Genomic DNA, 10,475 nt, shown 5'->3' on the forward strand with positions numbered 1-10,475 from the left:
TGTTACTGCTCGGATAATTAAATAACGGATTTGACAGGAATCGCAACGAGAAATGCTCTCATATGGCAGAGCGGGTTGGGAAACTGCTGCTCCCTGTTTGAAGGCATCTCAGCGATAGCTCTGTGGCATCCACTTCTGCGAGCCAGCCTTGACACAATAGGATGCACTGTTCTGAGAGAGATCCCAATGGGTTATTCAACTGATAATGTAGAACTTGGAAGGTGCACAGTGTTCTTTCACGCTTAGAGAAATAGAGAGAATGATTCAGAGGCATGAAACACCACAGACAACGCGGGAAAGCAGCCAAGAGCCGGCGCCAACAATTTCCCAAGCTCTGTGGCCCTATATGTGGACGTTTGGCCATCTCCAAACTCACGACGTGATAACGACAATGGCACAATCGGGATACAATTGGTTAAGGATGAAACAGAAAATAGAGAGAGCGCTATCAAACGTACCGCTGTGATTTAGTCTTAATTTATTATACATACGTTAAGCAATGAAACGCGCCTACAATAGTGCATTTCGATTGTCTGTCGCTTCATCAGTGTACACCTGAATGGACCGCTATCGGTCGGCGCATACTCTGTTGTATAGTTCACGCACGCAGCCCATTCATATTGCATTACACAGGCAGGCCAACAGTGGGAAATTTACAATAATTATATTAAATTAATAATAATTTACTGTTCTTTTGTCTATCCACTGCCGGGTGAAGGCATTCCTATGCTGCATTGTTCATTGACCATACTTCACCACCCTCGTCAAGTGGAGGGTGAGTAAGGTGGTGGTAAGGTCGGGTGGGACAGAACAGGGTAAGGTTCCTATATAATTGGCCACTGATGTTATCCATTGCCGGGAATTAAACTCAGGTGGATGGGGTCATGGCGCAGTCTTATAACCACTGCACCACTGCTTCATCCACGTTCAGACTGAGTCTCAGAACGTATTGCAGCTGGTGAGGCCCACTGAGCCTAGTGCAGCTCTGTTGCAAAGACGACCACAGCCCAAGGCCGTCGCCAGTGGCGGCAGTTAAAGGACATTGCAGGGTGGTGATGTGCATACTGACAAGAGCAAAAACAAGCTATTTACACGAAATAGTTTAAACATTGTTCTTAAGGCTGTGTAATGCACCAAGTCGGAGTGTAACTGTTCCAGTCCGAATGGCAGCCAAAGGAGTGCAGAACGCGCCCGAGAGTGCAACCCGTGTAGAGATGTAGCTACGGGATCGCTTGATAGACCACGGCTGAGATTGATGACGGACTGGATGAGGGTTACGGCGTTCCTCTGAGGCTAAATGAATCAGCCTCGCCCCCCTTCCACTGCGCTCGGTGCTCTCAAATAATTAACAGAACAACGATCGGCGGTGCATTCCTACAGACTGTGTACAGAATAAGGTCTATTGATGCAATATCGAATTGAACATCTCTGAATATGGATTCAATTATCACCGGTTCAAACGTGCAAGCCTAATCTCCCCTCTTCCACCGGGCACCGCCTTCGTGCGCTCTGCGCTACAGCAGCCGAAGCTTTCTGATCGAAGCAGCGAGTTGACCTTCTCCTTGCGCAGAGGTCAATCCTCGATTCGTCCTTTGCTTCGCCTTCTCTTCTTGCTGCCTCCAAGATCTGGAACTTACTTCCCTCAACCGTCTGTCCACGTCCAAGCTAAATGCATGTCCTCCTCCTCCTCCTCTCTGCCTATGACCATCTCTCTCTTAAAATATAGGACATACAACACGCCTCATTGTTACCGGTTAGGTGCACGCGTCTGTTTTTGTACAGCGTCGTGAGATTCGGTTGCATGTAGATGCTCTCTAAATTCAAAATCGTATTAACTTATTCTGTACAAGCTGCACCATTGCCGTCATGGAAAATCATCACACACACACACACCACTCGCGCTATGCGCCACCGCAGAGGTAATTGTGTAGGCAATGTCACAACAGTTGCACACCTACCGACCTATTCACCTGCAAAGAGTGCAATATAGCTAGAGCTGATATGATTAGTCGATTAAGTTTATTGACTAAACTTATAACTTTGTGTGCATGTATGTTGTTGAACTTCTTTCACACTGTACGTCGTCAACCGTGCTAATCAGAGGTGTGGGGAAAGGACAACAAACTAAGCACAAAAAACAGTTCTAAAGAAATGTGTTTTAAATCTAGATTTTAAAGTGCATAGCTCCAGTGGCCTCCTAATATCGGAAGGAAGAGGATTCCAGGCGGCTGCAGAAACACATCTGAAAGCGCGCGATGAAGTGGCCGTCTTTGTTCGATGGCTAGCCAAAGGCCACTGCGAGGATGACCGCAGTTTGTGTGAAGGTTCATTAACCAGAGGAACATGTGGTCAGTAACTCGGGTGGATTAAAAAACAGCGACCATTTCAGCATCACGCTTCCCGAAGGCAGGAAACCCCCTACAAGCCACGCCCAGCATAATACAATTGATGATGCCGCGCCCATAACCTCCCATCCAGTGGCACATATGTTCACAAATGTCAGAGTTAAAAAAATAAACGAATTGTTATCCAATTAGTCGAGTAATGAAACCGATATATTTGGTTGAGTGATCGACGATTTGAGAAATAGGATGATATCCCAGCTCTAATTATAACTGAGGTTATTTAAGAGATGGTGAAAGCAAAATTCATCACCCTAATTAATGACACAAATTTATACATTCTGATGTATATAAAAAATTGTATATACTTAAAACCATGTGATATTATTTATTTCGTTATTGAGCTGCGTGAATTGTAAAACATGCACTCCATTGAATTTTAAATATCCGTTTCTAAATTGTATCCTTTTAGCAACTTGATGAAAACCTATTTGCGATTTATCATCTTCATGAGATCAAAGATCAATCGGCCCACTCTGAAACACAAGCGAAATGAATATCTGAATATGAATGGCATGACCAAATAAAACATATCCTGGATCGTTTTGGTTAACGCTACAACAACAATGCTCATTTCTATACAAGGTCTGGCTCGCGTGATTACTCTGTGTGGTTCATAAGGTGCTGCTTTGATGATGGAAATTAAACCCCCGACCCACCACCCTCCCCAACAACTCGCTCCAACCATTCTGCCGTCATGATTTGGGACTGTGATTCCATTTACAAGTAAACTCACATTTCATCTTTCTTCTAAACGTACGAACCAATGAGGGTTGAAAGCATTAAGCATTAGATCTGTCTGCATGTCTGCCCTGTTGTAAAGATGATCCAATATGAACATAATTGTAGTACAACAGCTATGTTGCTATTGGGGACCTCACAATGATTAAACGGTTGCACAAAACTTGTCACGAGATCAAAGATCAATCGGCCCACTCATGGTCCAGAGCAGAACTCGGTACCACCTAAGGTAGCAAAGCTTTAGTCGTACCCTTTTATTTTGATGTAAAATGAAAGTAAATTACTTGATAGTCTCACTCGTTCCAAGTGTTTATCATTGGCCACGTCGAGAAATTGAAACTGATAAAGGTAGGCCACCTCACTCACGCTGTACCGACAAAGGAGACATCTCATGGACTATGAAGAAATAAGGATAGGTTGTATCCTTTCTGGCAATAAAACAGGTCTTAAGATTCATCGAAGAAGGTTTCTGTTTGGTGTTTGAACATCTTGACACCCGTTTTATTGACAAAAAAATTTGAAAATCTATTCTTAATTTTCCATACTTTGATACCGGCAAAACAGTCTCATTTTGAAGCGTCTCATGGACTATTGGATGGGGGAGAAAAAAACCCAGCGCTAAAAGTCAGCGGCGACCTCTCCTGTCGTGCCCAGTGTTGTCATCACGGGCGACGTTCGCCTCGCGAAGTCAAACGCCGCCTCGTGAGCGCCGCTCGAAACGCAAAATCATCGCTCGGTGAACATTTCCGAGGACAAACAAACGCATGCCGAAAAACCGTGTGAGTTTGTGTTTCTTGTTTCCTCTGCGCAATGAGGGGGAGGGCTTCATCCAGCAGTGGATTGACAAAAGCGCTGCATGCGTACTGCACAGGCTACGCTAACGTCACATTTAGGCCCAATGGTATCGAACAAAACTCTACGGACGTGACAGAAAACGATCGCGGAACAATACAAACGAGACGGTAAAAAATGAATCAAGGGTATCGATACTTGATTCAAATCGCGGCCCTGAATCTCAATAATTCAGCTGGTCACCCAGTTTGGGAGGTGGCCACAGATGCATCGTGCATTCACGTGTGCATTCCCTCCTCCGGTGAAGACTCTTATCGCAGACTGTTCCATAAATCACCCCCCCCCCCCAACTGGACCCCCACACTTTTCCCTTTGCTCAGGCTGACAGCAAGAGAGGCATTCACCATCACATTTCCTTAGCCCGAGCCTCCCTCTCGTCTTCTTATCCTCCTCCCCTCCTCAAACTCATCTCTACTCCTACTCTTATACTCCTCCTCATCTCATCATTACTCTTTCCTCCTCTTATTTCCCTCATCATCTTCTCACTTCCACTCCTTTTCTCATCTCCACTGATCTCTTCCGCCCCTCTCCTCCCTCCCATCTTCATCTCCTCACCTCCACTCTCCTCCTCTCTTCACCTCAAGGCCTCCGCTCCTCCTGCTCTCCTCGCCTCCTGTCCCTCTCCCCTCCCCTGCCCCTCCTCCTCGCGTCCCCCGGGGGTGGCTACAGGATGGTGCACTTGCTCCTCTCCACCCAGGGGTTGTTCTTGGTGAGCTCGGGGTTGAGGAAGGGGTCCGTGCGCCGCCCGTCCTCGATCCACTTGACAAGCCTGCGGACAGGGCACACACGTCGCCGCTGTAATTTTATCGCCGTAAAAAAAAGCAGTCTCTGCTGGCCTGATTCGCAAACCCAGTAATAATATTAGCCCTCTTCCACTGCCACATCTGAGCTGAACCAACGTCAGTCAGTGCCTCACGGTATGGATGCTTTCTTTCTTCGCCGGTTATTTGCCATGCCCAGGCAAAACCGAACAGTGATACACTGGTCTCATAAGACATCTGAATCTGGTATAAATGCATTGCGTTCCTTGCTCGTGACATCAGTCACCTATCGCACGCCACATCTCTACTCGTTACTTGCACGTGACGAGAACGGCACGGCTCGGCTTCTGCAGTGGAAAAACAACCTGGCGCCTCCTGAACCATGCCGGGCTGGTTTGGCACGGTCCATGCGCAGCTCTCAGTGGAACGGTGGAAGAGAGGAATAAGTGGGCCTGTCTCCAGGCCGTCTATAGTTTGGTGTCTTTCTCGCACAACTCCGATTAGCACAGTTGACTACGTACGTTGCGAAAGAAGTTCACCATACATACGTACAGTTTTATTCGCCCCAAGCCAGCATCATCTGAGCTATGGAGCTTTCTTTGCAAAATGAGGATCCTGCATTGGGATTCCTTGGCCAATTACACTTAAGAGGTCTTTTTGCCCTCAAGTATTGTGCATCTTTTATTTAATGCAATAATTTTTATCGTGTATTGCGCGTGATTTTCGTGTACCGTAGACCGTTCAATTGCTCGTTCCTTCCATTGAAGTCGACCAGGCAGAGGGGAGGGAACGATGCACATACGATCGGGAGCGCGCGTGTGCTCACTCACTCGGGGATCGTCTGGGAGGCCAACTCGCGCTTGACGGTCAGTTGGTACTTGAGGCTGTCCACCTCGCGCCGGAACTGCTCCTCGTCCCATTCTTCCATTGCGAACTGAAAAACAAAGACAACCCGTGTAGCCTCTTACAGACTGCTGCGGCAAGCGCTTTTAGCGAGCACCTGTGAAGGAAGGCCAACGCGGCACAGAGAGGGAGTGGGTGGCCAGCAACCACGCCCAGCCACCTTTGTTGCGAACCAAAGACACGAACACAGACAAAGATCCCCCCGTGTAGCCTTAACAGACTGTTGGGGCAAGTGCTGTTCGCGAACACCTATTTAGTCCGGCACAGTGTGGAAAGGTGAGCACGAGGGGGTGGAGTAGGCAGTACCACGCGCGGCCCCCTTTGTCTCCCCAGAGCTGATGTTTACACAACGCCACTAGGTTACAAGATGAAATAGAAGTGCCCAAAACAAAGCTCTCATACCACTGGTTACTGACGATAGCCATGGCTGGGAACAAAAGTGAGATGGCTAGCACCTGTATCACTACATACACACAGATTGGGGCAAGTGTTGTTAGCAAGCATCTATGAAGGTTATCACAGCACGCGAGATGGGTGGTGTAGAGAGCACCATGCCCAACAGCTTTTGTTTCCCGAGTGCTAATGTTTACACGCTGAAACAGGTTACCCATTTGAGGCCGAGTCTACCTAGAAGATGTACTTGACCGGGTCAGATAATCACGTTCAGTCATGACCAGGAATCAAACTCACGTGGTCCAGGTTCGTAGCGCAGTACAATAACCGCCGTAACAACATCAAGCGCCATTTACCATAACGTGGCGGTAACATCACCACAGCCTTTGTGCCAGGCTAGGTACACCATCGCATATACATATACACACACACATGCTGAGAAATCCCCCCGTGTTGTCATCACTGTCACTGCAGTCCTGTAGGCTCGCCTGCCACTTGATGTGATGGGCGTCCTGGAAAAAAAAACTAGAACTACCCACAAAGCTCATTGCCAAACAGAGTTTGGCAAATGTTCATAATTTATTTTCCTTGGCTTCCACTCCATCGTAAATCTCGACCCTCAGCCATGAGCAATGCTTCCTGCTGAACCCAATTGACGTGTGTTGACAGGCAAGGTGAACAACACCGCATTGCAGAAGCAGGTTATATAGGATAGGTACAGTCTTTTAGGGAAGCGGCTGGCATGTTTGGAAACAGTTGAAACGCATTTCTAAAACGCATTATAGAGCACGACATAGAAAATTACACGGCATTGCGCATTGCATTTCAAATAGGTTGCATCAGAAATTGCACGTAACATTAGGACATTACATGACATGACACAAGAGATTGCAAATAGAATGTTCAAGTTGATTTGGTTGAACCAGGTAACAGCTCAAGACACCGGGATGAGTGACCCCCACGTCACCAACAGTGACAGAAGCAAAACCAGTGTAAAATAAAGCACGGCAAATGAAGCAGACAGAAATCCACGTTAAACATTACATCACCATTGACATTACGAATACGATTACACATTACATGACACGTTTACAGGTCCTCACCGGGACCACATGGCACAAATAACTGAAATTACCCGGCGAAACGATTTCGTCGAATGTAAAAGTAATTTGCACGCAGTCACCACCGATGTTTCAAACATTCATCGTCAGCCATGGATCAATCACCCGCTGGACGCGCGACTCCCCAAGCCTCCGCGTCTCTCAAAGTCCTGCGATGTAGCGATCCATACAGCTCCTGTGAAGGAGCTAATTTCATTGCTCCATCTCCACAGCCAGTGGAATCTCCACTCCATCTCCATCGTGAATATTAATTTAACCAACGGGTTATTTGTAATTAACGAATCATTTTGTCCGCTTTCTATTGAAATTGGAGTCGCACTTTACCCAAAAAGTAAGCTTAATAATCGAGTTATCAAAGATGTCATAGTTGGATTCGGAATCCTTCAAAAACTGCAGATGCTCGCTCTTGCGTGCCCGGGTTTTTAAAAGAGAACATTTATATTTTTGCCTCCCGACTTTTTCAGCAGCGTTATAAAACTCGCGATACAAAATTTCAGGGGACCTAAAAAAAAGTAAAACCCCCACACCCCCAATTGGGAGGCTCAAGCTTAAAAATGGGTGCTTTGGCCAACTTTCAACTTTCTATTTATTCAAACGTTAATCAGTCACTGGTGACCGGCAACATGGTGGACAACTCTTGCTGAAGATTGCGACTGAGTGACAGCATTTCTAGTGAATGGCTAGAAATTTGAGTTTATTTTTTAGCAAACGTAGCTGAGTATATAACTAAAAACATGTGAGAGAGAGAAACAAGACATTTTCTATTTTGGGGGCCCAAATATGACAGCCTGGAGGTTGACTGGTTTCACTCGGAGAGCCGAGCCAGCATAAGCTGGCACATTTAGTCTCTTAAATGTACGATCCGCGCCATCAGTAACCCTAGTCATTCATCCTCCCGTGGTGCACGTGGTGAGTTTCAGCTCCCTTTAACCCAGTCGAGTATTTAATATAGAATATAAATAATGTGCTGTGTAAGCAAAGCTGTCTTGCTTTTTTTCTATAAGGTCGTGAATTTCACAATACACGCATTCAAATTTGTAATAACAAAGACGGTCACTGGATTAGACGTTTTCAGATGCGCTTGTGCGGCCGTCTGGAACGCTCTTCGTTCCAATATGAGGAAGCCACGAGAGCTATGCACTTTTAAATCTAGATTGAAAACTAATTTCTTTAGAACTGTTTTTTTTGTGTTTAGTTTGTTGTCTTTTCCCCGCACCTCCGATTAGCACGGTTGGCTACGTACGGCGCGAAAGAAGCTCAACATACATCCATGCTGGATGAATGCCTCCCCACACCGTGCGGTCCGCGGGGGTTATTTGACCATACTTCACCATGCTGGTCAGCGCAGATTGGTGAATGTGTTGTCCACAACCCGTTTCAGATGTCGCTGCTCGCCGCTGACATTATCCTGGTCAGCAAACGAATTTAAATCGCCGTGTTCACCACGAACAGTGTGAACGTGGAAGCAGAGTGCAGCAATGTATATTGTATATTGCTGCACGGCTGCCCCACCACGTAACCCTACAGCCGATAACACCTGCTTCACTCATGAGTCGTCGCCCGTCCAAGCACTAACCAGGCTCACCCCGGCTTAGCTTACACGATCCCCTTAAACCTGAGCCTCACCAAAAAAAAAACATTTACTGTGAGTTTGACTCTTGGGAGGAAAGCGAGAATTTACGGAGAACAACAGCAGCAGCAATATTTAGAGGGGTCAACATTTCAAGCCATGGAAAGGCAGAGTGAACTCTGTTAGAGTTGACACTTACGCACGACAGAGAGGGTGGTGTCGTAAGACTGCGAGATATCGACAATACACACCGTGTAGTTCACAGGTGAATGTTAACGATGCCGATATTCTAAACGCAGAAGTTATCGGCCATGTGTTGCAGGCGTCACAATTCAAATTTGCTTTTGGGAAAATTACTCGCAAAATTCACCCTCCCAACCTCCTTCTGAAGAAAAAAAAACTCATCAGGATGTTTCCGAAAGTGTCTTGAGACTCGCGAAAAAATAACACGGGGCGCCGATACGTGGTGGGGGAGCGCAGTGAACTCACCCGAAGGTCGATCGCAGCTGCCTCTCGTCCGCTCGCCCCCCACTCGACTGTGCTTGAGCCGCAAAGTAAACCTGTGCGGCGGACAGACGCTTCCTCTCCCAATCCTTGGGTCGCCCCCTGCACCCTGCTTCACCCCACTGCACGCCTACTGCAGCCTGTTTCACCCTGCTGCACCCCACCGCACCCAGCTGAACTCCAATGCACACTCCAGCACCCCACTGCGCACACTTGCGCTTGCTTGACACCGCTGCACGCCACTGCACACAGCTGCAACCTCCTGCACGCTGCTCCACCCTGCTGCGCGATGCTTCACCTTGCTGCACTCAGCTCCACCCTGCTGCACTCAGCTTCACCCTGCTGCACTCAGCTCCACCCTGCTGCACGCTGCTTCACCCTGCTGCACTCAGCTCCACCCTGCTGCACTCAGCTCCACCCTGCTGCACTCAGCTCCACCCTGCTGCACGCTGCTTCACTCCGCTGCACTCAGCTGCACCGCGCTACACGTGCGGTAGCGTCCCCGGCCGGATGATATTATGAGTGCTCAGATCGTCCAGTTCTCGGCCCCTATTTGTAGAATCGCCTTCGACTCTTCTGATTGGTGGACGGAGCGAGGTGGATGGATGGTGGGTGGGTGGATGCTGGGTTGGTGGGCTCAGCTAATGTGCAAAGCAAACTCGCACCAGAACGCACGCGTCTGCTAATACACACGCACACGTTCACAAAAAGGCGCACGCACGCAACTCACGCATACGCAAAGACAAAGGTTCCCCGTGTAGCTCTACGAAAGATCTCGGTGCAAGTGCACCTATGAAAGCCGGCGCGGCACGCGAGGGGGCGGGTGGCTCGCACCACGCCCGCCAGGTTGCCGAACTCGTAGCGCAGTGTGCTAACCACTGCGCCACCAATCCCCACACTCAAAGGTCGCCCGTTAAACCTCAACAGGCTGTGGGTCAGCACCACGCCCGGCCGCCTTTGTTTCCCTTGGTTTCCCGACTGTCGTTTACGCGTTGCACCAGGTACTCATGTGAGGCCGAGTCGACCTAGGGGAAGGGGCCCAGGACTGGTTCACATTATCGTCACTGGTGTCCGTGAGCCGGAATCGAACTGGGGTCACAATTACAAAGAGACCCCCCGTGTAGCTTTAACAGACTGTAGGGGCAAGTGCTGTTAGCGAGCACCTATAAAGGCCGGCACGGCACACGAGGGGGTGGGTGGCCAGCACCACGCCCGGCCGCCTTTGTCT

At 48.3% G+C, this 10,475-nt stretch overlaps 1 protein-coding gene across 1 annotated transcript; it reads right to left on the bottom strand.

Annotated features, from left to right (window-relative positions):
• Window positions 1-461: 461 nt before the first annotated feature.
• On the bottom strand, window positions 462-9,909 carry LOC116946062 (guanine nucleotide-binding protein G(I)/G(S)/G(O) subunit gamma-13-like). Its single transcript, XM_032960898.2, has 3 exons — window positions 9,233-9,909; window positions 5,587-5,690; window positions 462-4,764 (listed from the first exon to the last, which is right to left on the bottom strand). Exons 2-3 carry the CDS (start codon window positions 5,682-5,684, stop codon window positions 4,659-4,661), a joined length of 204 nt encoding a protein of 67 aa, XP_032816789.1. The 5' UTR covers window positions 5,685-5,690; window positions 9,233-9,909; the 3' UTR covers window positions 462-4,658.
• Between the last annotated feature and the right edge of the window lie 566 nt (window positions 9,910-10,475).

The sequence above is a fragment of the Petromyzon marinus genome, chromosome 26 (assembly GCF_048934315.1).
Source record: "Petromyzon marinus isolate PM22_M1 ecotype Great Lakes invasive population chromosome 26, UKy_Petmar_22M1.pri1.0, whole genome shotgun sequence".
NCBI lineage: Eukaryota > Metazoa > Chordata > Hyperoartia > Petromyzontiformes > Petromyzontidae > Petromyzon > Petromyzon marinus.

Coding starts and splice junctions, on each gene's coding strand:
- LOC116946062 (XM_032960898.2), bottom strand. CDS start 5,684: ATGGAAGAATGGGACGAGGAGCAGTTCCGGCGCGAGGTGGACAGCCTC. Junction 4,765..5,586: donor GCCTCCCAGACGATCCCCGA/GTGAGTGAGCAC, acceptor CCCTGTCCGCAG/GCTTGTCAAGTGGATCGAGG.